This window comes from Chelmon rostratus, chromosome 8 (assembly GCF_017976325.1).
Source record: "Chelmon rostratus isolate fCheRos1 chromosome 8, fCheRos1.pri, whole genome shotgun sequence".
Lineage (NCBI taxonomy): Eukaryota > Metazoa > Chordata > Actinopteri > Chaetodontiformes > Chaetodontidae > Chelmon > Chelmon rostratus.
The window spans coordinates 25,515,495-25,541,418 of NC_055665.1; the positions used below are offsets into that span (position 1 = coordinate 25,515,495).

Below are 25,924 nucleotides of genomic sequence, written 5' to 3' on the forward strand. Positions count from 1 at the left end.
AGTGGACTGCTGTTTAGAACACAGGTGACTGCACACTAGGTGAGCTATTCAGTTAATTGGCTAAGTGGCTTGTATTTGACCTTTGCTTATATTCTCTAGTACCCTTTGACAGAAGAAGAAAAAGGAGAGCAAAGTGTCAAAGGTCCTGTAAGTGATGAGGTTACAGGTTTCTAGAGCTAGGTGGCCTTTGACAGTCTGCCAGTAATTATGAACTGGTTCTTGTGGTTTTAAATGGGCTCCGCTTTAGACCATTTGTGTAATTAAGGTCAAGGTTTGCTGTGAGTCTCCTCTTGGATGCTGTCGTCCTCCAGATAACGATTCCCACAAGGTCCACAGTCCTACTCCCTGGCTGCTTGTGCCAAGTCACTGGATCAACACGTGTGTTTCTGTCTGTAGCTTGTTTCTGTATGTGCAGATGTTTCTGTCTTTCTGTTCTCTATTCCCCGTTGATTCACCAAAATACATTTACACGCTTCAATTCATCAATTATTCACATGCGCAAATCCTACACCCTCCCTTTCCTGAGCTTTGTTTGTTTTTCTCATCCTTAATTTTAATTTCTAGGGATAAAACTCGAAATAAAGTGTTTGTTTTACATCCCTACCAAAAACCAGCCCTCCCTGCCACAGCCACCATCGCCCCCCATCAACAAACATAGAAACAGACAAATGTACTGTAGCTATTGTCTTTGTCACAGTGTGACGTGTGGATAGTGATATTGTGGACTCTTTCTGAGCCAATCACAACCCAACAGAACACTGTGTTCCCTCATTTCATGTCATTACTGTACAAACCATACAGAGTGCACAAACACTCAACCTCCCTCTCTCTATTTGCTTCACGCTCATCACTGACACTGAGATGCATCAGAACTGAGATTTAGCTAGTTTATTGCCTGTTGTTTTCCATTGTTTGAGTCTGGAGGAGGACAGAAAATATCCATGCCTATTTTTCTCTTGTGGTCCATTTCACACGCTAACACTTTGTCTGGCTCGTGGGTTGGTGGGATCTCTCACACATGAGGACACACCTGCCTATGAGAATATGTGGACAAGCTATTAAGCACCAGTGTGAGTGTGTGTTTCACATGTTGTTAAAGAAAATATAAGAGCGGGTCTTATACAGCCTCTTTCTGTATAGGTCCCAAGTGAACGAGAAAGAGAGGGATTGGACAAGACAGCCATTTGTAAGGAAGCAAGTGTTGCTTAGAGTACCACACATAGTGAGAGTTCAAGAGGGCGACCAGTGGGCTGTCTGTTTCCTCTAAGTTGTGCAGAGCCACTCTTCAAGTGTACGCCTGCTTAGGTTTTAGTGTATGGATTTTTTTTGCAATTAGAATATAAATTCAGATTTAAAATATTCATTGACAGCCCTAATTGAAACAACATGGTGTCTTAAATTGACACTGTACTGTTGAGGCTAAAATTCTGCCAGTGGGTTTTGGATTCAGTACTGGTCTTTTTTTAAACTCTTTTCATTATTCTACTCTTCTGTCTCCTATTTAAAGTCCAAAGCCAACAATTAATTGATTCTACCAACTATTGTTTGTGTATCCATAGTATGATAAAGCTTATGCCTCTATGATAAACTCCTAGGGTCATCCACTTGATGAAAACCAGCAGAGTCATACCATTGTATTTGGATGACAATAGTTTTTATTACAGTGAACAGAGCAGAGGAGGTTACTTCTTTGACTAAACATAGAACCTCATCCCAAGCATGCTCACATCTGCCTGACACAGAGATTGTCTCCTGAGATGATAAAGCAGCTTCAGAGTTGTTTTTGTATACACTGCATTGATTTGTGTTAATTGTTAGAAAGAAAATGTTTCACTCAGTGACCCTTTTGTGTTTTGAATAGACTTCAGACAACAGTGGAAGTCTATGGCACAGCTACAGTATATGAAGCTGTTGCAATACGAACAATACTAGTTAGTTGATTGTCATCTTTTCAGAGCAACTGTTGATGATAATAATATTAATAAAACAATAAAACAATGCAGCTGTTTAAGTCTGAGGAGTATCGGCTAGAAAGGGGGTGGTGAAGGCTGGACCTTCTTGAAATAACAATTGATTCATAGGTTTTGATCAACATCAGTGCCTCCACAGATCCTTTTGTATTCATTTTTTGCTTTGAGGCAGTAAAAACCACACTTCTCTCCCGAGCTGAATGTTTGTAATGTTTTCATGCATCTGTATTCTGTTGTACTGTTGTGCATCATGCTTTTTTGCACATGTTAACTTTGTGATTTAACATGTAGCCATAGTGAACAGATTGTAGTCTAACTCATGAGACTGCATTGACCCTGACAAAAAAACCAAACAAACCAAAAAAGACAATTTGTCTCAGGGTACTTACAGGTGCAGTTTCCCCTACCAGTCCCTTGTGGGTGGCCTGCCTCCACTAATGGGACCCCCTGCCTCCTCTGAAAAAAACAAAATATTTTATTTTTGTTATGTTCTGAATTCTTCATGTTCAGACTTTCGAGCTCAGACTTTTATTTTGAAATAATGTGTGTGTTTCGCTTCCTTCTCCTCATCCTCTGTTTTGTGTTTCTGATATCTTCATCACGGTACTTACCAGTGCAGAAGGCGCTGAAGATATTAATGCTAATATTAGTAGTGCCCTATTATTTCCGCAATGTAGAAAACACAGACAGAATCATGGAATTTGTTAATTCAAAATGTAAAACGCAGGATATTGCAGAAACTGCAGATTCAGTTTATAAAAATGAGAGTTTTCCCTCCATTCTAAGTGTTTTTTCATAGCATCTAAAAGAAATAAGCAGAAAAAAGAACTATGCTGCTATACATGCTACGCGCACACACAGAGAAAGAGAAAGAGGCAACTCTCTGAAGTGCAACCACAGTTTGTTGAAGGCTTTGTGGCTGCATGTGTGGAGTCAGATATCCTGTTGGAAAAAATGAAAAAGCTGCACCCATTTCTGATCAAGCATTGTAAACAAGGAGCAGCATTGCCTGAACATGAGAGTAACCTCCATCAGACCCACCTACCCGGTGTGTTGGAGCTGCATGCAGAGGCTGTCCTGCACAAGATCCTTTTGATATTCACATTTTCATATTGAATTGTTTATTATTAGTTATTATTTATCATATTCATCCACCACGATTAGACACTTTTTGATGACAAAATGTTCCTGAATTTTGACACACAGAATTTAGAAAAATGAAAACGGAAAACTCAGAATTTAGGAAAAATTAAACAGAATCAGGAAAAAATGCACTGATATATGTACAGCCCTATGAAACGGATTTCATAGGGCTGTAAATATATCAGTGGCTTGAAGTGCATCTCTGTGTACTGCTTGAAATATGTCTAAACATGTGATGATGGCTGTGTATGTGTGGTTATTGAACCAACTTAACAGTTTAGCATTTGCTATCAGCGTGCTGGCAGTGTGCAGATAGTCGGACCTCCCCTGCTGCCTCCACTGCTCCTGCTGTTACTGCTGCTGCTGGTTGTAGTCCTCAGGGAGCCTGGCTCGCTCTGACTAATCCCCAGCATGACTGACAGACAGCCGAGCACAGCTCTGCCCTGCCTGTTAGCCTGTAGCCTCGATCCCGGAGTTGAAAAATGATGAATTCAGTGAAGCCAAAATGAGTTGAAATGTTCCAGCTTTGTGGTGCGTGTTTCTCAGCTTTATATGTGCACATTTTTAGGTAGATGAATCTGTTTGAGTGCAGTTGTCACAAGACCTATGCCAGTAAGTGAAGCTTGTTATTTAGCTTTTTGTCTTTGCTTCATAACTTCTAAAATTTTTCATTTGAAAACTTGGTTCACACTTCCTAGAACATTTCAGTGTCCTGGACAAATTGGAGAAATTCTGGTAAAGAATTATCTGTGTTTTTGTGCTATGTGACTAATGGAGCCAACAATTTTTGAAATTGGTTCGAGCGAGAGTGCTGCAGCCTGCAATGTAATCCCTCCGTATGTTTGCACATTGTCAATGTACAGCCACTAAAAGTTGTCGTTTTTGCCACAGACAGACTCAGACTTTCAATTTAAGTCTCTGACATTGCGGTAAGGATCCCCACAGAGAGACCGTAAAGAGTAAGATGCTTTTTGTTCAACCAGAAACAGCTACTATATTGCTGTCGCCAAAGCCACCAGACTCCACACAGAAATAGTCATTTTATCATTGTTAAAAACACTTCATTCAAACATAGCAGAAACAAAACAAAGCTCAGAAACCTTCTTGGCTTGTCTTTCTATAACAATCACCTAAATACTGTCTACTACTGATTTTTTTTTTATGTCAACAGCTCATATTTATTTTTACATTGTAAAAATGAAACAAAGTCTATAAATGGACTGCGGGCGACCAAGATGAATCTAAACAAGTGTCAACACCCATGCAAATATTAGCATTTAAGGCTGAGATTATAAGAGCATCACAGAGTTAAGATAAGCTGAGATAAGAAAAAAAAAACATTAAGACATTACACACACTGATGAGAAACTTCTCAAGGTGAGACTACTGCAGAAAGAGAAAGTTATATATATAACTTCATATATTCCTCATGAAGATCTTTTTCATTTGAAGACAACTAGGTTTCTATGTTCTTGTCATACCTTGTTTCTTTATTCTCCTTTTCATTCTATGCCTATTATTCTGCCTTATTATGCAGATGACAATGATGGTTTACTTCTGAATGCATGATGCCTTTTCTGTCTTTTCACTAGATTCCATATCCCACCTAATCCTGTTAAATTGCAATCTCAGCTTTCAACAGTGTCATTTGCGAGGAATTTAAGCTGCCAGCTGACCAGATGTAGTTTCACATCCTCAGCTCTGTCGAAGCCAATGTCTGGCACAGTCTGTCACTGTACATTATACACCATATAGTCAATGCCTCCATCTGCTCTTCCTCGACATAGCAACAAACAGGTTGGATTGTACTCAGACACTAAGTCCTGCTTCAGCAGACAGCTGAAACGTTGGCTACGCCACAAAAAGAATGTGTCCATCCCGGGAGACTGGCGGCAGATTTACTGAGCTTCTTACAAATGATTGTCAGGGCTGTAAAAGATTTGTCTCTTCATCTTTTCAATTGAAGCAGGGTATTTACTGCAGATGTCCCAGCCAGGCGTATTTTAATGGATCGGCATCAGTTCAAAAATAAAGCTGATTAGAATCCAATGCATTCTTTACCATACTCTGCTATGTTCTGTCCACCTCAGCCTGATAGTGCAGCTGCAGCGCACTGGCTCTACACTGCAAGTATTTCGCTCCATATCTGAGTGAGAATTAGAGTGTGTGAATGTGAATTGATTCTGTTCTGACTCTGACTTTGGCAAAATGCATGGTTTTGCTAAGCTCTGATGCTAAGGACAAACATCTCTTGTCTCTTTTATTAGCAAGCGACATTTAACCAGCAGTGTCTCATTTTTAGGTGACACAAACTGTTGCTTTCACCAGTTAGAATGACAACACAAGACTGATGCATCTTCTCTATCCCTGATTGCATCACATAAATTTCAGCAGTCACATTCTCTCAGTTAAACTTTCAGTTTTGGAGTGCCTTGGTGGCCAAACTATTATATTACACTCCTCTAACCACAAGAAGGGACACAATACAAGAGGAAATGTAGCTGCTGTATGTATGGAAATGAAGTCACTATAGGCAAAGTCACGGCAGTTTTTTCTTTCTGTATGGCAAACAGGAAACCTTCAGCCATTGTGCCCTCACATACAAGGAATACATAAAAACACTGTTAAACTGAGATCGGCAATTTTTTTTACAGATTGCTGATGAGCAAATAAAAGAGAACAAAAGTTAATAGTTAAGGATCTATGTAATATTACTATGGAAGACGTTCCAGAATAAAGAATGTAGTCAAGTATAAATGAAACGTTCGACTGTCCCCACAGACAATCAAATATTAAAGTTCTTGTGGTTTTGATTTGTGTTTCACATCCTCCAGCAATAACAACAATAACAGAACTTGTGGGAGTAAAAGCAACATTTTCACAGCAACAATCAAGAAGAAATCACACAGTGGACACTTCAGTCTTATTGTAGTATTGTGAATGACTGTCATTGCAGGTTACAGGACATTATGCTTATTTAAAAGCGGTTTGAAAATACTTGTTGCTTTATTTCCTTTTACCTGCATGAAAAATCTGCAAAAACGATTCTGACCAGACACAGGACTGAAGTGATCAGACTCCACCACAAAAACAAAGTGAAGGCACAATTCAACACTGGCAGGACAAGAGTGATGTGATAGGCCTAATGTTGTGAGAAACAGAGCTCCAGAGTCCCACCAGTTACTCATCAATAGTTCTGACAGCATGGGTCCTGATGGGTCTCTTCCCTCAGGCTGAAGGGGCAGGTGGTGGAGCAGGTGGAGACCTTCAAGCACCTGGGAAGCAGTCAGCCAGCACCAGTGCCTCACAAGCATGCAGATGGGGTCTTCAAGACCCAGCAGCAGCTACATATTTCTCCTCAAGTCACTCATCTAATCTGTCACTTGCGTTTTAGAATCATATTAATTATTTCAGATTAAATATAAGATCTTTCTCTTTTTATCCTTCCTCTTTTCCCATCCCTCCTGACTTCAGCCTGATAGACCGTATGCTTCAGAGGGACCCCAAGCGACGGGCATCCCTGGAGGAGATTGAGAGCCATGCCTGGCTGCAGGGGGTCGACCCGTCCCCAGCCACCAAGTACAACACTCCCCTGGTCTCCCACAAGAACCTGTCAGAGGAGGAACACAACAGCATCATCCAGCGCATGGTGCTCGGGGACATCGCAGACCGAGAGGCCATAGTCGAGTAAGTTGTGTGTGTGTGTTTGTGTGTGTTTGTCTTCTCCTCTGATTGTAGAGATTGGAGTGTGACTTGGTTGGAGTTGCTCTGAAACATTGCCTGCATATAGGCAGGGTCTTATAACCTGCCTTTCCTTCCTTTTCCTTAAAATGGTCCGTAAAAGTACCCAAACAGAACTGCAGCTGTTTTCTCTGTCAGTCAAAACTGGCCACAGAGATTGTGCATTTGCTAATATAATGACCAAGACCTGCAAACTACTTTCAGTAGAAACAACAGAGATTAGTGGACAGTGGTTTTGATGTGCATATGCTTTAAAGTGATGCATGAAGGACACAGCCAACAAATGTGTAGCTTTTATAGCAGTGTGCATCAACTGGCAGCCCATAGACCACATCTGGCCCCCCAAAGCTTCTCATCCGGCCCACAGAGTATTAATGAATTCAGAAAATGTGCCCATAAGGAGGCCCGATCTGTCCTGAGAGTAATCATCGGTCAGTTTGTCAATCCCTGTCAATGAGCCAAAAAGTCTGTAATTAATAATTCACCTGGTCTACAGAATTGGATTATTGTCCAGCTCCATCCTCTCTACTCTGTGGACCTGCCATCAAACCACCTGCTTCCAGGTTGACCTGTCCCTGGTGCCGACAGTAGCGTTTTTCATTGGCCAGCTGTTGTAGAGTTTTTAGTTAAGCTCAGGACTCATTCATTGGTAGTTGAACTGTGGGTTTTGTATTGAGCTCTGAATGCCATCTTGTTGTTGCTCTGAGAGCAAGTATGTAGTTACCATTATGGATTTTCTACGTTGTTTAGGAATCTGTTCACACTGATATAGGCTAATAAAAATAACATTAATTTTGTAAGGAAGTTAAAACAATAATAGTTTTTTTTTTTGTTTGTTTGTTTGTTTTTTACAAAGTGTGGTCCCGACAATGTCTGCTCAGAAAGATTCTGACCCTTGGACAGGTGTAGATGAGGACCTGGTTTTAGAGGAATGACCTCGAGTAGGCTGAACCTGCTCCTCTGCCCCACTTGACACAGCATCAATCTTAGAATCATCACACTTTCTTGCCCATACCCTTACAAGACAGTATATATGGTGTTCAGGCAATCAGTTTTTTAGTTTGTTCTAGTGTTATTTTTTTAAGGCATTGTATTTTTTGCACTGCTTACCATTTCAAAATCTCTCTGACATAGTAAGTGCTTAAAGCAGGGTAATGGTAAACACAGTAAGTCCATTTAACTCCTTTTCTGTGTTAGTATAGAAACAGCCAGTGTGTAGTGACTCAAAGCTTATACAGGCTGCTAATGAAAACCAGTAGCATGTTCAGGCTGTAAACGGCACTGTGCGGTAGAGGTCAGCAGGTGGTTTGAAGCTGGGAGAAAGAAGGAAATTATAAACTGGGTAACTGTTGAACTAAACGTCTAAGCCAAAATAAAAAAATATTTGAGTAAATATCAAACTCAACATTAGACTAAATTAATTATTAATAAATAAATCTGGAACTGACAATGTCAGTTAATTCAATGAAGCTAATAGCTAAAATTATGTTAAATAGATTTTAGATTTAGATAGATTTGAAATATTGAAATAAAGCTATTAGCCATGTTTTTGATTTTAGCTTTTATGTGTTTAATATCTATTCAAATCTACATTAATTATTTAAGTTGCACTTTAATGATGGGTAAAGTAATACTGCAGTTGTTTCCTTATGATTGCAGTTCAAATAAAAGCTTTCAGATAAAGTTATGTTAGCAACAAATTGTTATCACAGAAATTTTCTAGATAATTAGGCGTATATTTGAGGAAAAATGCAAAAACACTATGTAGTTCAGACACAACTGAAGCAGCATCAATGACGCACCATAATAATCGTATTGAAAAAGTGAACTAGCACTTTATCATCTCAACATCAGTCGGAGTTTGTGCTGTGCTTCATGCATGACGTGCGATTTTATTTCATGCATGGATAGTTACGTAGCTGGATTATTTGGAAGAGAGAAGCAAATTTGTGAGTAAAACAACCATTGAATGATTTCTTTTCCTGCCCTTCTGCCTGCCTGGTATCATGGACAAAGAGCTCATAGTGTTGCGTTCTATGAAGTTTGCAGTGATAAATAAATTGAAAGCAGGTCAGATATGACATGAATGCCACTTGTCAGCCTCACTGTAAAATCAGCAGTTCCCCTGGACCTCAAAGGTCTGCACATTTTCTAATGCTGTGGCCAGAATAATGTGTTGGGAGTGGAGAATTGCTTTCTGAAGAAATGATCTGTGATGTCGTCTACAGTCAAAATGGCATTTAAAATCAGCTGGAGAGCAGCACACTGAGTGTCAGCACTGTTAGCTAGTTAGCTCAGTAGAATTAGACCGACGCCCATACTGCTGCTTTAAATAAACTTGCAATATAGCTGAAAACATCAGCGTTTCCCCTACATTTTGCCCTGCTGCAGTTTCACACTGCACATAACCGGCAGTAGCAAATAACCAATACACACACACAGACACACACAAACACTCACGCAGACACACACATCATCAAGTCCTGGCTGTGCTGTGCCGGTGTAGTCCTGATATGCGTGCAGCACAGGAAATGAAACTGCTGCACAGAGAAAAACAAAAGGCCTTTGATTTTGATTTGACTTCATCTCCTCTTTTCTGTTGAGGAAAATAAAGAGATTTTGGTAAGGTTTTTATTTTTTAAACAACACTTTAGTCTCTCTTGTCAACAATATTGCATGTTGACATAGCCAAGGTCAGTTTTTAACAATGGTGCAGTCTAGTTTTGACAAACGTATTTCCTCACAGTTTTCGTAAAAGAAATAAACACTATAACCAACAACCTTTTCATGCTCATAGTTTACGAATACAGCTGCCTCACAGGAAGTCACTTGCATTTTATATCTCAGGTACATGATGCCATTACCTTGACTTCGTGTGTGGAGCCTACATGCAATGTTTCACACAATGCTAACGTCGGTCTGCACAAGGCCTCATTTACACCTTGCAGTGATGTTCAGTGATTCAGTTTCTGTGACATATTAACCAGCAGTCAACTTAAGTAGCAAGTTAGTTAGCAACACACAATGGATCAATCAATAATCAAGCATCAGCTGATCGACACAAATATATAATAAAAAGATTCCCTCTGTGCACAAACACTATTTTCCAATCTCTGTAGAAAATCACTGAACAGTCGATGATCTGATAATTCAGCTGTAAATAATGCTCACCCACACACATTAATCAATGAAAACAAGACCCACAGCCTGTATGCAGCCGCATTCAATTACTTTGATGGCAGTCACACTGTTCCGTTTTGCACCTCCATAAAACGAGTCCGCCTGTTTCTGCTTCACTTCACTATGCCGATGTGTGTGAGGAGCCGTACAACACGACACACACAGCACTTACACAAATCCTGGAGCGTGCTGACAGACGTGAACTTGAAACATCTACTGTTTACCCTACAGCCATGAGAGAAACCTGGTGTGCAGCTACATGCTGAGAACGAGAGAGCTGCATGGGAGGACATTAAAGGAACTAAAGAGAGAACAGCTGTTGATTGCACAGTCATGATTTCTTGTTCCTGTCAGCCTTGTTTCACAGTTCACATTCATCTTCCTCAGTGGAGCTGCCTGGTGTGATGGAGAGAAACACACGCATGTGCAGTACACACACCCCTTTGAGTGATGTCATTCTCCATTTACACCTTTTGTCTTTGCCTTTCCTCTCCTCCTTTGCATGCAACACTAACACAACACTGCTGCTTTGTACACAGTAATGCTCAGCATGGGAATGCTTGTGTGTTTGTATGCTGACAGATGGGCATACATGTGTTCTTCTTCTATAGATCCAGTGTGTGAGAGATAAACTGTACATCTGTACCTTACAGTTTTTATGAGCCAGGTTTCCCCACTGAGCATCAATCTTTGATGGATCTGTTGTGTCAGAGTGAGTGTGACGTTGTTCTACTACAGTTTTGCTTTACTCTACATTCTTCTCTGGTCTGGTACAGTAGCTCTTTCATCAGTTGAAGTGTCACACAACAGAGACCTTGCCTAGCTATCACAGACTGCGTGGTACAAAGAGCTGTGACTCAAAAGTCTGGGAGGTTTACATTCACTACAGTACTCAGTCTGCCACAGAGAAGGGATTTGTGATTGGCTCTCATACCTCAATACACACTTCCCCTTGCCTTACAGTCACTTAGCTAGTCCCCCACTTGATTAAATGAAGCAGTGGCACCATATTTGTTCATATACATTTCTAAAGGAAAATACAATTTGGCTGCAGATATCTAACCTTGTTATGTCCTAATCACAGCCTGAGCTGCTGGAAGGGACAGGAAGTACCTAAACGTGTATGTGAGGATTTCCAATAGTCTCAGCTTCCATTGGTGGTCCACTAACTTAACTGTCCTGTTTTTTCCCCACATCTAGTATCTGTGCACGTAATGATTGCGGAAATGGTTTGATTTGATAAGTTATGCAAGTAACAGCTTGATGCTTGATACAACAAATAGCCCTTGGGCCCTGAGATTATAGGAAGTTCAAAGCCAGTATTATAGCATTAGACGCTGTGGCCACATATAGAAATCAACAGAAAGACAGTGCATATGGAAAGTTTTCAGTTTCCCACATTTTTTTACATTCCAGATGCATCTTCAAATGGATTCAAATGTTTCCTTTCTAATCAATCTACAAACAGTGCTCCAGGCCCTCCACAGTTTTGCAGTTATGTGTGATTGAGTCTGCTGGAATGCAGGTGCAGCTTTGCTGTGGTTAGATTGTAGACATATAAAACCACAGCTGTCATTTGGCATCACATGCTGCTGGACAAGCTTTTCATTTACCACTGTGTTGTGTTGTGTTGTGTTGTGTTCTTTGGTGGAACCTCACAAGACGTATCTACCACTTGTGTTTCCAACATGTGTTTTCCAGTCCGCTGCTGGAACATGTCCTTCTCTGTTGTGTTGTGGAGTTTGGATGGCTGCAGGGGTTCCTCTGTCTTCCTTCATTTCTGTGTCTGATCAGCAAGTTGAAACTCAAAATGATCATCTACATAATTAAATTTCCCCCCAGGATAAATACATCTCAACCCTCTGCATCAGCTTGATGCTGCCTGCTTTTTTCACAATTTTAACTTGTGCTTGACAGATGTAGAGCTGCAGCAGTTCAATTCAAGTCTATTAATTGGTTAGTTGATATACCGTATATCTATATCTTTGATATATATAAGGATTTTGGACTGTCGGAGAGAACAAGACATTTGAAGATGTCCACTGGGGCTGTGGGAAATTGTAGCAGGCATTTTTCATTATTTTCATTACTATTAATTAACAGTTCATTGATTAATCACAAAAATAATCAGAAGATGAATTGATAATGAAAATATTGTTTGTTGCAGCCCTAGACAGATCTAGAAATTGTTAATTCAACCAATCAACCATTAATCTCTGCTGTGGTATTGGAGATATTCAAAAAATCTGACATTTCACAATTGGTGTTGACTGATGCTCTGGAAACACAGAATGTCATATCGTTTTGTTTGATTATTTTGGATTGTATTAACAGAGTAAGCCTTATTTGTTATTGTCTTTTACTCTGTTCATCCATTTCCCAATGTCTTGTTTTGTATACGCTGTGCTTTTCCATGTGTACATGTCCCTAATGTACTACTACTCTGTTGTTTCAGAGCCCTGGAGACCAACAAATACAACCACATCACAGCCACATACTACCTGCTAGCAGAGAGGATCCTGAGGGAGAAGCAGGAGAAGGAGGTCCAGACCCGCTCCTCCAGCCCCAGCAACATCAAGGCACAGTTCAGGTAAAACACTGCGAGAGCAATGACATGACGCAGTGACACAGCAAGCATGAAAACATCGCCATTATCACTCACATTTGAACTAATACAGGGGCCTTTGCCATGCTGTGGCCTGTGCACAATTCATTTATTTTCTAACTAACTAGTGAAGAGCGTGTGTAAGAAATATCACTGCTCATCATCATAATGACTATCTGAGTCATATTATGAGCCACGAAGAGGGTAATTTACCTTTCTCGCTTCAGCGGCTCACGCTGCAGCCTGCCTGGCTCCACTGTGCAGAGCCCAGCATCAGTTACTTAAGGCTGGGTTACATCTCCAAAGGTTTCATTTCCATTTCTGGGTTCACTGGGCCTCGACCTGCTGGGCTCAGGGGAGACGGAGGAGAGGAAATAGTTTCAACTACAAACAGATTTTTCAAAGTATTTTCAATCTGGTCCTTAGTCTCTTCGATTTCCTATCATTATTCTAGTCACTGGAAGGTTTTACATCCTTCCTGTTTACTGATGAGGTAAGTGATGAAAGTTCCACTCCAGTCCGTCATCATAATGGTAAAAACTAACAAAATATATGGTAGTTTATCCCTTCAGCTGTCTTAAGTATTTCCTCTTTGCTTCCTTGCCAGCATTGTTCCTTTTAAAAGGAAGAGGAGAGCTGGATGGTGCACAGTTATAAAAGGAAGAGCAAGAGAGGAGAGGAACAAATAAGGAAGAGAGGAGTGAGGAGGCTTAAGCAGGGACAGCTGTGGTTGTGAAACACTGGCACAACGCCCTCCACATTCCTCCTTCTGCTCTACAGAGGGTGTTTTAAGTCTACGAAATCCTTTAATAAGCCAATTTAAAGCATGAAGGCAACCATTTTTTTTTACATCCAAGATTTATTTTTACTGCATCTCTATTCTTGAAACCCTTCTAGAATACAAGGGCTTGAGAGTTAAGTCGGGTTATGCAGATATTAGAGAGTACTCAGTGATGATAACACAAGTGCTCCTCATCTCAGACACAAGACGAAACATAAGAGGAAACATGAGTCATTCAGTTTTCCACAGACTGTATGTACATAGCAACAATGACCTGCACAATCACTGTAAGTTAGCTGATGGCCCCATAGGCCTCGACATATGGTGGATACCTGCATCTTTCTGTGGAAAATGTAATGACTCATGTTTCGTCTTGTGCTTTATAACGTGCTTGATAGGATGATGCTTCTTCACTCCACTGTGTTCCCTCAGTAGTGGGACAGTAGCCCTGTAGCCTTGTGTTACTGAGCGCTGGTGAAACGAATGTTTAGCTTCCTGCTAATGTTTTTGCAGCATAAAAGATGCAACAGAATGGATGTTCAGCCTGCTACAACCGCTGTTTCACTCCTTACAGGGTCATTGCTGGAATGCATCACTTTTTTTAATGGACGACTGAAAGATGAAGAACAGATTCAGTCAGTTTTAGTTTTGTTTCTGCATTTCTCTGCAGACTAAAAACCAAGTTTGATGCAATACTCCTTTCAGAATCATCCGTCTTGACGTGGATGTAATCTGAAATGTTTGCCTGTGTTTGTGAGACGTATTTTCTGTGCCGTTGCGAGCTCCAGTCAGTGAGAGTGCGTTCGTGTGTGTTGAGCCAACAGCAATGCCTTTCATGTGATTAATTTTTTTCTTGTGTGCTTTCAGGTGATCGCTCAGTCTCACTGTTTGTTTCAGCTCTTTCCTGTCAACACATACCTTCCAGGAAAGAGTCTGCCAGGATGTAGAATTGTTTGTTTTTATCATACACATTAGTTAATTCAGCGGTGACGTGCATCTCATGCAGATTACCTGCACATATACACTTAATGCAGATACTTCTGTAGGTATGATAACCAGTCCTTTAGTTTGTCTGTTGTTTGTAAGTCTGTCAAGCAACATTGTACATCTCTGTAAATGTCAAAAGTACATTTGTCAATATCTTATTGCACTGAATATACACCAGTTTGCTTTGTTTTCTGCTGTTTGTTGCCTAACTTAATATCTGTTCTCTGGTTTTGCTGCTTGCAGCTTTCTCAGCATCATCACCCCGCAAAGCTGGAGAGCCCCCACAGTTCTAGACAGAGCAGTTCCAGACCCACTGTCGTAGACACACATAAACTTTCTTTTTAAAACACAGCAGCATTACGCTACACCACGAGTTTTAGACAGTTTGAGGTGTTCCCAAAACATGAGCCACACCTAAATTATTAAAAATAATAATCATTGTGCTTCGTTGATAAATGAAATTTAATTGACTAAATGTGTTGACACACTGCAGACACCCTTTTTTATGTATTAAAAATGTCAAAATACTCAATAAAGAGTATCAGCCTTTGAAAGATAAGCCCTGTCACTCACTACTCTAAGGTTTTCATCCAGAATGAAATCTTCACTGTTTTCTCATTACTATTGATGATAGATGAATTCATGCTGAAGCTAGCCAGCTACCCCAAGTTATAGCAGGTTCCCAGAGTGCTAGAAAGGATCGGTTGGCATTATTCATTGATCGTAGCTAACTAACGTTAGCCTAATAACCTTAGTTTAACCACTGCATCGGGTTATCAAAATGTTGTCATTAAAACTCAAATTAGCTGATGCCCAGTTAGGTCTAAATAGTGCCAGAGACAGTGTTACCCCCACGCCTCTCTCTACATGGCTCTGGGTATATTGCAGTCACCAGCTGTCATTTAAACTGTACATACATGATTTTTCTCGAGAACCACTTATCCAAACAACTTTGCACTGGACGTGCACTTCCTTGGGTTGTCAGTAATACACCGGGCATGTGTGAAGTCGACCAGATGAACGGTTGGACAGACTGACAGACGTGCAGAGAGGACTTCCTTTTTAGTTAGATATGGCCACTTTCTCACAGAGACCTATTACTGGCACAAAGTTGCCCCCAGCTAAAATTCCAGTGCAAACATGAACGGCAGGGCTAATATATTCCAGCACTGACTCTCCTCTCCCCTACAGCCACAACAGGACCAGCAATTATTCAGTGTTAACTGAAAGCAGACAAATACACTGTAGGCGGAAACGCGATGGTAGCTATGGCAACTGTCTGCACCACAACAACCACCTCGTCACCTGTGTGCAAGGTGGCGTGGAAGTGGTGACAGTCATTTCAGTTCAAATAGAGGCACTGTACACAGTCACAGAGGGGGATATACTGTATATGTGGTTATGTAATGAGGAATGATATGATGATTGTCATAAGCTGGCACACTCAGCTGCTGGGTCTCAGTACACAGGATAACACTATCTCCTGCTTTAGCTCAAGTAAAATGATATTCATCTTTTCACATTCACAGCTCTCTCTCTCTTATGACGCGGTCTAATCAGCTTTACTGACTCTTTTCAGCTGCCTTTCTTCCAGGTCAGGGCAGACTGTGTTTAATTGGTGTATCATTCAGTGTCAGTGAATGGAGGGGCTGTGCTTTGCTAACTGAAAATAAATACAGAGTGTGGCCTTTGTGCAGCATTGCTGTTAGACAATGACAAACACTGAATTAAGCATAGCATTTACGGAAATGGCCTGTAATCAGAGTCACTTCTGCTGGCCTGATTAGGTAAAGACTCCTGATTTCTGTGGAACAAGGTAGAGTGCAGTGATGTGGATTATTCATCTCACTTGGGCCAGAAAGAATGCAGTTTGACATTTGCATATTTCAGTGGAACAACTTATATACAGCATCTTTGAAGTCGTGGGTAATCTTCCTCCCCTTTCTACTCCCTTGCAAATTGTCTGTGCTTGTCTGTATAATCTACTGTGGGAGAAGGTTTTTACTATCTGATAACAAGTGACTTGAGGAGAGGAGAAATTTACTATAAATCTGATTTTTAAAGTTTACTGCCAAAGCAATGGACACTTTTTAATCTTCAAAGACCTGAGAAAGTTTAAAAATAGATGAAATATTAAACTCTGAGTTGAATCCCCTCTGTCTCGTCTTTACAGGCAGTCGTGGCCCACCAGAGTTGACATGCACCAGGACATAGAGGACAGCCTGGCAGCGTCCTCTATCTCCCATGCTGGAGGCCCTCAGTCCCCCGCCCGCAGCGCAGAGAACCTGCTCAACGGACATCGCTCCAAAGGCTTGCTAGAGCTGGGCCGACGAGAGGAAACCACAGTGACCGACTCTGCAGGACCGCCAGCACAGGTACGCTCATCTTCATCACTCTTTGTTTTCATTTACCACCACTTGTGGAAAATATTAAAGAAACTTGGCTCTGTTTCAGTTTTTTTTTTCAAGCACAGCCTGAAGTGCATCCATGCAGGATTTTGAGTTTCTGCAGCAGACTGCCCTGGATACTTAACACTCTCTTTTAATTTATGCTGTTGCATGTAGCTGGTCTTTTTGTCATTATCGTTTCATTCCAGGGAGCCTGTGCTGCCACCTCGGGCCCCACTCCTGGGTCTGGTTCTGGGACCACCAGGGCTCCTACGCCATCCACCTCAGCAGGAGCCAAGCAGAGAACCTGCCTATTCAGGTCTGACAAGTATAGATTCCCTTTTTAGAAGTTTTTAAGTGAAATGTTGTTTTTTTGTGTGTTGTTTTTTACAAAAATATGAACATCCTCTCTACCTCCTCTGCCTTACCTCTCTCTCTCTCTCTCTCTCTCTCTCTCTCTCTCTCTCTCTCTCTCTCTCTCTCTCTCTCTTTAGCTATCACTGTCAAATAAAGCAGAAAATGCCTAAAAAAAGAAGCAGAGAATGACAGGGTGTAGAGCCAGAGTAGTACTGCCTCTTTAAATAATGATCATTTTTCAAGGGAAAAAAATGCCAAATATTCTCTGGTTCCAGTTTCTTAAATGTAAAGACTTGCCACTTTTCTTTGTTTCATGTCATGTAAACCAAATATCTTCTGAGTTTTGGACTGTTATTCATACAAAACAAATTTCAAAAACATCACCGTGGGTCGACTATCAGGAAAATAATAGGAAGATACATTAATAATGAGAACAATCCACTTGAAATCCAAATAGTCTAGCATAGTGTTGTATTGTGATCCTGTTCTGATCTGCTGAATAAAGTCAAATCATTCATGTCTTATGTTTTTTCAGGGTGGAGGAGGATGAGGAGGAGGAGGAAGAGCAGGACCCGTCTCCCCTCCCGACACAGGTGATCCTGCGCCGCAAGCCCCCGTCCATCACCAACCGCCTCACCTCCAGGAAGAGCGCGCCGGTGCTCAACCAGATCTTCGAGGAGGAGGGGGAGTCGGACGACGACTTTGACATGGATGAGGGTTTACCGCCCAAACTCAGCCGCCTCAAGATGAACATGGCTGGAAACGCTGCCAGCCTGAGCTCCGGGGCCGGCTCCTCCTCGTCCCCGGGGTCCACGCAGAAGCGCTACCACCGGCGCAAGAGCCAGGGGAGGGGGTCGTCGTGTTCGAGCTCTGAGACGAGCGATGATGACTCCGAGAGCCATCGGAGGCGTCTGGATAAAGACTCGGGCTTTGGTTACGGCTGGAACAGAAGGGACAGCAGTGAGGGGCCGCCTGGCAGCTCGGGGGGCAACGGGGGAGGCAGCAGCTCGGGGCAGAGTAAACCTCCCGGCGAGGGAGGTGGAACCTCTGGGCCAGATAGGGGGAGTCCTCCTGGAGGAGGTGGGAATGGCGGAGGAGGGGGTGGTGGTGGTGGAGGGGGAAGTGGAGGAGGAGGAGGGGGTAACAAAGGACAAGACAGCCCCTCCAGTTGTTGTAACAACAGTAGCACTACTAACCCCGCCCTCAGCTCTCTGCCCCGCCCGTCCCGCGCCGCCAGCCGCAGCACCGAGCTGGTGGAGAGCCTGAAGCTGATGAGTCTGTGCCTCAGCTCCCAGCTGCAGCACCATCGAGGCGGACGTGGGGGTCGAGGGGGAGGAGGAGGGGGGAAGATCATCATAGACCCTCGCAACCTCTCAGGAGGGAGCGTAAAAATCCAGGAGAAATCGGCCTGGAGGATGTGCATTGGCTCCACCGGGAGCCTGGACACCATCACCCTCCCCACCACCGCGCTGCCTCGCACCCACGCCGCGCAGCACCATCACCGCAAAACAGTGGCGCACGGCCCCCCTGGCCTGCAGGCGGGGCCGGGCAGCAGGGACGCTCACAGCAACCTGAGTGCTTTGAAAAACGGCGTGCTTCAACTACCTCTGTGTGAGAAGACCATCTCCGTCAACATCCAGCGGGGCGGAGGCTCCAGGGATGGCCTGCTCTGTACCTCAGCTCCGGCCAGCTGCTGCCAGGTCATCTGAAGCCCTCTGACCCTCCGTGGACCATCAACCCTCACCTGCTACAACCAGCTGAAAACCAACCCGCTCCCTCCATGCTCGCCTCTCCACCTCAGTCCCTCTACACGTCACCCCCTTCAGATCAGATTAGGTTGAGCCTTGTGATTTAGTCTTGTGTTTAGCTGTAGCAGATAGCTGACCTCACATCAGCTCACCATCAACACACCTGCCTTCTGCTGTTGTCTTAGCTCTCAGCACTGTGTGGCTCCACTGCACCTTACTGTCACTGTGTTTCCTGTGCTCTGCTTACTGTTCATATGTCTGTGCATGTTGTTTATGGTTGCTTTTAGCGTTTATTAGTGAGTTCAGTATGTTCTTCATTTCATCCTTGTTTTATGACCCCCAGCTTCCTTTCAGATTAGTGGAAGTTACGATCTTGCTAACAGTTTGCTGGTATTAGAACGTTTGGGGCTTGATTTTATGTATATGGAGTAGTAGGAGAACACTTTTTTTTTTTTTTTTAGCTGAGTGGAGTACTGTGTTGGAAAAAAATGTCAAAACATGAAACTATTTTGAGAAACTTTTTTTAATATTTTGAGATAAAGTTGTAATTTTCCATAAAAGTTGTATCGATTCAAGCAGGGCTGGCCTCACAGTATAAGTTGAAGTGCTGACAGTAACGGCGTGTGAAGGTTTATTCGTTGTCCTTAAAAAGGGGTAAAGCGCTGGTAGGGCATCCGCATGGCAGCTGTTCTCTTGGCTGTATTAATAGGACATATTTCACATATTACAGAGATATTTTCTGAACAATTATTGTGCAGAGCTGAAAAAGTATGTAACCTTTTCTCAAATAACTTCCATCAGGCACATTTTTACTTCTTCTTTATTCCCCGCTGCTGCTCCATGATTCACTTGACGTTTGCAGAGGACACATTTTTTAGCTTTTCTCATTTGCCGAACTTGTTTTCTTTTGAGGTGATTGCTTGTGTTACCGCCCCCTGCAACGACCGTCGTCTGGCAGACTTCACAGTTTATGGTTTTCTGCTCATTGTCTGGCTCGTTATGACCATGTGCATGTGATGGAAGTAGCAGCGGCCTTTTTTACCAGCTCCTCCTCTTCGTCGTGTGCAGCACTTTTCAGCCATTTCTTGGCTTCAGACATAACAGTACGGCCTCACACATTTTCACTGGTTCTACCAGTTCACTGGTAGAGCGTATAAAAGTAACGTGAAGTCAACTCATAAGTGCCTTAAACCTGCATCTCTCGAATGGCCAGCAGGGGGCGACCCCACTGGCTGGAAGTCTTTGTCACTACATGGTGATTTTGGCCACAAACTTGTTTTTGAATGTGGTTTCATCTTAGAACTTCGACCCTTTCACGGTGTGTTTTTAGTTCATGTTTTGTTTTTAGTTTTTCAAATTTACCACAGGCCTCCAAACCTCTGAATTACTGTTTTCAGTGCTTTTCAGGATGGCACAAACTCTAAATTACCTACAAGTAGGTAGTAGAGGGTGTAGGGAAGGGGGAGGAGTGTAGCTGGTCAGATTGAGCAGTGTTTTGACCACAAGCGTTACATTAAAAAATATATATCTACTTAAATAACAAAAATAATACTTGCGTCATAAGACATGACACTGTGGACATGGTTCTGGGATAAAAAAAAAAAAATCAATTAAGACTCAACTTCAACAGCGACTGACGTAACAGACTCAGCCAAACTGTTGTTAAAAATATTTCCCCTAGTGGTGAAATGAAAACCATCATGCAAAAAGCCCAGCAGTGTCAAACCTAATGTGAGGGTGACGTACAAAGCTATGTGGTAACACTGTTCACAAACCCTTCTACAGTCAAGCGTTGAACCTCGCTCCATCCTTTGTGAACGACCGAGCCTTTCATAGCCAATCATGAAAGGCTACTATCACCTGTTGCCAATCAACCTGTTTACCTGTGGAATGTTTCAAACTGGTGTTTTTGCTCATACAACAGATCCCATTTAGTTTTTTTTAATGTTTTACACACCATCCCAAATCTTTTGCAATGAGGTTGTAACTTTCATCTGCTGGCTCTTGAACAAACAGCATGTCGAGACGCTGTTTGCAGTTAGCAAAACAGTAAAAACACGATCGTTCCATTGTGGTTGATGAATTGTAATGTCGTTGTCATTTCTTGCATAGCTCTCAGTCAGATGCACCACTTGCTCCACCCCAGCTCAACTTTCTCGTCCAGATATGGTGACCTCATGCTCCAAAAAAACAAAATGCCGACGGCCAAAATGCCAAACTGAAGGCTTTGAAAGGGTAGTCAGCAAGCAGACTTCACAGCGACTATGTCCACTTTTTATACAGTCTTATGATCTCGTGACTTTCTTTGTTTTGTTTTGTTTTTTTGTTAAGCTACATGAGGATTTTACTTGTCAGCACGGTATAGTCAAAATTCATACTGTTCAGCAATTATACCATCCACCCCTAAATAAAGTTAAAGTTGCTATTTTTTGAGAGAAAAGTCATAAGATTACACATGAAATATACTTTTTTTTTTTACATTTTCAAAATATTTGAACTTTTTCTCTTAATATTGCGACTTTCTTGAAAAGTTCTGACTTTATTCCATTAATTTGACTTTTTTCTCTCTGACTTGTTGACTTCTGTTTCCAGTAAAATTATAGCTTCACTCCTGAATACGTTTTTTGGAAACTTGACTCTATTCTTGTAATATTATATAATATGATTTTTAATTACAACTTTAGCATCAAAACACGATGAATTGTTTCTCAAAATATTCCATTTGTCTTGTTGAAATGTGTTGAAAGCTCAGTAGCTCCAGCGCTGCGTCATACTTGGCAGCAAGTGCGTCAGTGCAGAGCAGTTGAGAGGGCGAGTTCCAGTGGAGTAGTTCCAGTGCTGTGCTGTAGCAGGCAGCTGACAGGAGGAGGAAAGAGTAGCTCTCCATGTTAACATACAACAGAAACACTCCTGCCAACGTCCTTCCTTCGCCGCTCCCCTCTGAATGTTAGCTAGCAGCTGGATGATGATGTTTATATGAATCCATGCAGGCATCTTTGACCACTTCTGTCAAGGTTTTCATTTTGACTCCAGTCTGGACTCCATATTGCACTCAGACAATCTGTTTTATGTTGTTTTTAATAGTTTTTTTAAATGATTTCTACTAGAATGAACTGAGCTCCATGCATTCACAACAACTGCAACATGTTATCTGTCAAAACCCCTTTAAATTTGGACGAATGTCTCTTTATAGAGGCAACACAGTTTTAGCTTAATAAATGGGACGGTGAGAGAAAACCTGGTGGTTTGTTGGCATGTGCACTCCTCTGTGGCAGCAAACAGGTGATAATATTGATACTGTAGCAAGATAATGCTAATCACCAACCAGTTTGCAAATGTTACTGCTGACCATATATTTAAAATGAGGTATTCTTATTTTTTTAATTCATATTTTACTGTGTTGCTGTAGTGTACCAGTAGTACCTGGTAGAGAACAATAGTTGTGTGTGGCTCTCTGGAACAAACACACTACCAATACCCAAGTGGTCTGTTCTGTTTTTACCTCTGCTGGCTTCTTATAGTCCCACCTGCACCCACATGTCACCCAAATCTTACAGTACATGTGGGTGCTGTGGGTGTCGACTCTTGTATCAAGTATGTATATACATTATGTTGAAAAGTAAAGTTTATTTTTAAAACTTGTAAATTTTTTGAGGGATCTGCTGTTTGAAAATGTCAACGGGGGCCTGTGTGGAGCCTCCTTGCTTAGAGGAAGCGTGTGTGCACCAGGTAAATCAAAGGACTCACCTGTGCAGCAGAAAAAGCTTGTGACTTACAGCTTTAAAGGAGCTGGCCAAGAGATGAACAAATGAAAGACAGGACAGAGGAAATTGGGAAATTCTTTAAGGGCATTCGCAATAAGCTATACTGTGTGTTGCAGCTATCTGTACAGAAACATTTTCATTAGTTTCATTTTTTGAATTCCAAACTTGTGCAGCCTTACAACGGCCACATTGGACTGACATGAAAAAAAAAGGAAAGCTATGTTTTAAATATGTTTTTCTCTCTTTGGTTGTTGTCTGAGTTTTCTTTTAAAAAACCAAATGTAAATAAAGTTGTAAATATGGTGCTCTTTATCTAGAACAGCGGAGTGAACCCTTTGGTGCATAGCTGTACAGTAATTTAGCCTTATGATAATAGTAATACTGTATGGGTGTCTCAGCTAAAAATAAAGCCGTGTGAGAAAAACGACACGATTCTATTCATACTGTCAGGTCTCTTTGACTGTTGTCTTACTCAGCTGTATCCAGGTGAATGATGTGCATGTGTTTCAGTGTTTGACATTCAATGACACAGAGCAGAGAGAATCAGCCACAGAAATGTTACTGGACCAAAAAACAACAGAAGAAGAAGAAAAAGGAAAAAAAAAGATGAGTTGGAACTGACAGGAATATTCAGTGTATTATTCTGTAGTTGATACCTGTTGTCAGAAGTTACATATAGCTATGGTAATATCCAAAAATAAAATGTGGAATACTGTCTCATACATGTGGTCTTTTGGGTCTTTCTTGTTTGATTCTTCTCAAACTGGGTGAGACGAATGAATTTTATTCTCCATGACTGGAGTAAAGTATGTATCTTAAACCTTGCATGAATTGATTTTTAGCCACGTTAGCAGTGTGGATGAATTCTAATAGCTTTGGTGATCCCTCAGCTCCTCACTTAGCACCATCATGTGGTCAAAATTTTAACTTCCAATTCTTTGGTTTATGATCAAATACCTGCAAAACTGACGACATTCCCATCAGCCTCGGATGTACTGCTAATAAGGAAACGTTAGCGTGCTTACACGTTAAACTAAGATTGTGAACATGGTAAACATACCTGTGCAACATCAGCATGTTGGCATCATTGTCGTGAGCATGTTAGCTTAATCCCTGTGTCTGCCACTTCAGGTAGCAAAAAGCTGCAAATGCTGGGTTGTCAACTTTATCAATGAGCTGGAGGTTTTGTTCCTTTTTTTTTTTTAACTGACCTTTCAAAGACTGCAGGGTATTTACCTCCGTGAAACAGCATGCAGTGCCTAAAAACTATAGTGCATCCACCCGTATGTACAGACAATATTTTCGTTTGCTGAATTTATGTTCTAATATGTATGGGCTTCAGCTTCAAAGAGCTGTCACTGTTGGGTTTATCCCTGTGTGTATGCACAGTCATGAAGACGCTTTCCACTGTGCAGTTACCCCTCAGGCCCTCATGTACAGTATATAACACTGTCGGGACCTGAGCTCTGCTCCCAAATATTCTTCAGCGTCAAGCAGTGAACAAGCAAAGAACAGAAGTCAAGATGAAGAAGTTCAATCACTCCGAAGCTGTCTGTTTGTACCCCACCCGTCAAGTTGGCTACATCCTGCCAGCAGACCTTCACCCCCGCTGTCAGACTTGCCTCTGTGCTGAGCACACCAGGCTAGCACTAACTCCTCAGGCCACCTGTCAGTACTGTACAAGCCTGCCTGCAAAGGAGCTCTGCAGCGGCTGGTGTGTACCAGACGCCGAGGACTTTTCCAGGATTTGCCGGGCATAATCAAGAGGGCAGCAGATCTGAGGGGCATCGTAATGCCAGCAGAACAACCTGGCTACTGCCTCTTAACTCGGGACATTGACAGACACAACCAGGAGCCACCAGCCACCAAGTGTTTTCCAGGTGAAACCCTAACCCTAACCCTAACCCATGAATACATGGGTGTCAAGGCTGAGGTTACACACTTCCCACCCCATTTCTCGATATGGTGGAAACAATCCCAGTCACTCTGGACAGAGATAACATCCCTGACGACAGAGCTAGAATAACTTCAGGGGAAGGATGCGATCTCCCTCATCCCTCTGGGACACCAAAAAGGTAGGATGAGGCTGGCTTTAGACCTGTGTCTGTTCAACAGGTACATTATGAAGTAGCCTTTCCACATGCTAACAGATGTGCTGAATGTATGCATGTTTCCCGGCGACTCGTTCACTTCCATCAACGTAAGAGATGCATATTTCCACAACCCCGTCGCTCCCAGGGGCTGTGAACTGGTTAATATCTGTTATCTGTTTGTGGACTTCTGTGTCATAGTGGGCATTGACTACATCAGCTTCACCCTTAGCCCAAAGCAACAGTTCTTAGAGGGTGAAGACTATGTGAAATATAACTTCAGTTACAACTGAAACTCCAGATTACAGTACAGTACAGGCGCAGTCCTCTAAAACTTCAGTCCCCTGCTCCACCAGAATTAGCTAAAGAACATACTAGCTTTTGGGAGCAAAGCTCAGGTCCTGATGGTCTTATAGACTGTCATGAGGATGTGAGAGAGGCAACTGTACATTGCACAGAGGAAATCTCCATGATTGCACATGCATGGGGGGATAAACCCCAAAGCAGCAGCTGTTAACCTACACTCATAGAATCTGGAGTTACCACATGTAACTAACGTTCACATTGTGTTTTTGTGTATATTTTGTGTTTTGTTTGTATGTTATGTATTCTTTTTATGAAAGACCAAGACTAAACCAAACCAATAATACACATGATGAACATAAATTGACTTGCTGTTAACTGCAAGTGGAAAACACTAAATAGGAATATTTGAAAACTTGTTCTGACAGTGACGAAGATGAAGATGTCGTCTACTCATTTAGTTATTGGATATATATTTTCAGTAACATTTTGTGTCATGATGCAACTGTTGATGAAGCACTTACATTGTTGACATTGTTAGTCACTATATGTTTGTAATTGTGTGTCAGTGAGCAACAGTGTATTGATTTTTCTGTTACATACCTTTCCTCAGGCTGTTTTTTAATTGTGGCGTCTTCACGTGAACTGAATTCTTTGAGACATGAAAAGTTCTATGTTTATTTAGTAAAGCTGATCTAAGATGAGGTACGATCTTAGATGTGCCTCCTTCTTGTAATACTCCATAGTATTTTAAGATGATGGCCTCGTACCTTATTCATATTTCAGCTCTAGAACGTGCCAAAATCTATACCACAAATCAAATACAGGTGTTTCTCTCAGATAACATCCCTGGACGTGCTGTTTTTCT

The 25,924-nt window shown here is 41.9% G+C and overlaps 1 protein-coding gene across 2 annotated transcripts in view; it reads left to right on the top strand.

The window, feature by feature from the left end:
• The window catches only part of snrka (SNF related kinase a), a 48,442-nt gene extending 27,885 nt beyond the window's left edge, over positions 1-20,557 (top strand). For both annotated transcript variants that reach the window (XM_041943197.1, XM_041943196.1), the window contains exons 4-8: positions 6,588-6,800; positions 12,490-12,624; positions 16,581-16,782; positions 17,004-17,113; positions 17,687-20,557. In XM_041943197.1, coding sequence (XP_041799131.1) covers positions 6,588-6,800; positions 12,490-12,624; positions 16,581-16,782; positions 17,004-17,113; positions 17,687-18,860 — 1,834 coding nt within the window. In that variant the 3' untranslated portion in view covers positions 18,861-20,557. The remainder of the gene's footprint in view (positions 1-6,587; positions 6,801-12,489; positions 12,625-16,580; positions 16,783-17,003; positions 17,114-17,686) is intronic.
• Positions 20,558-25,924: the final 5,367 nt, after the last annotated feature.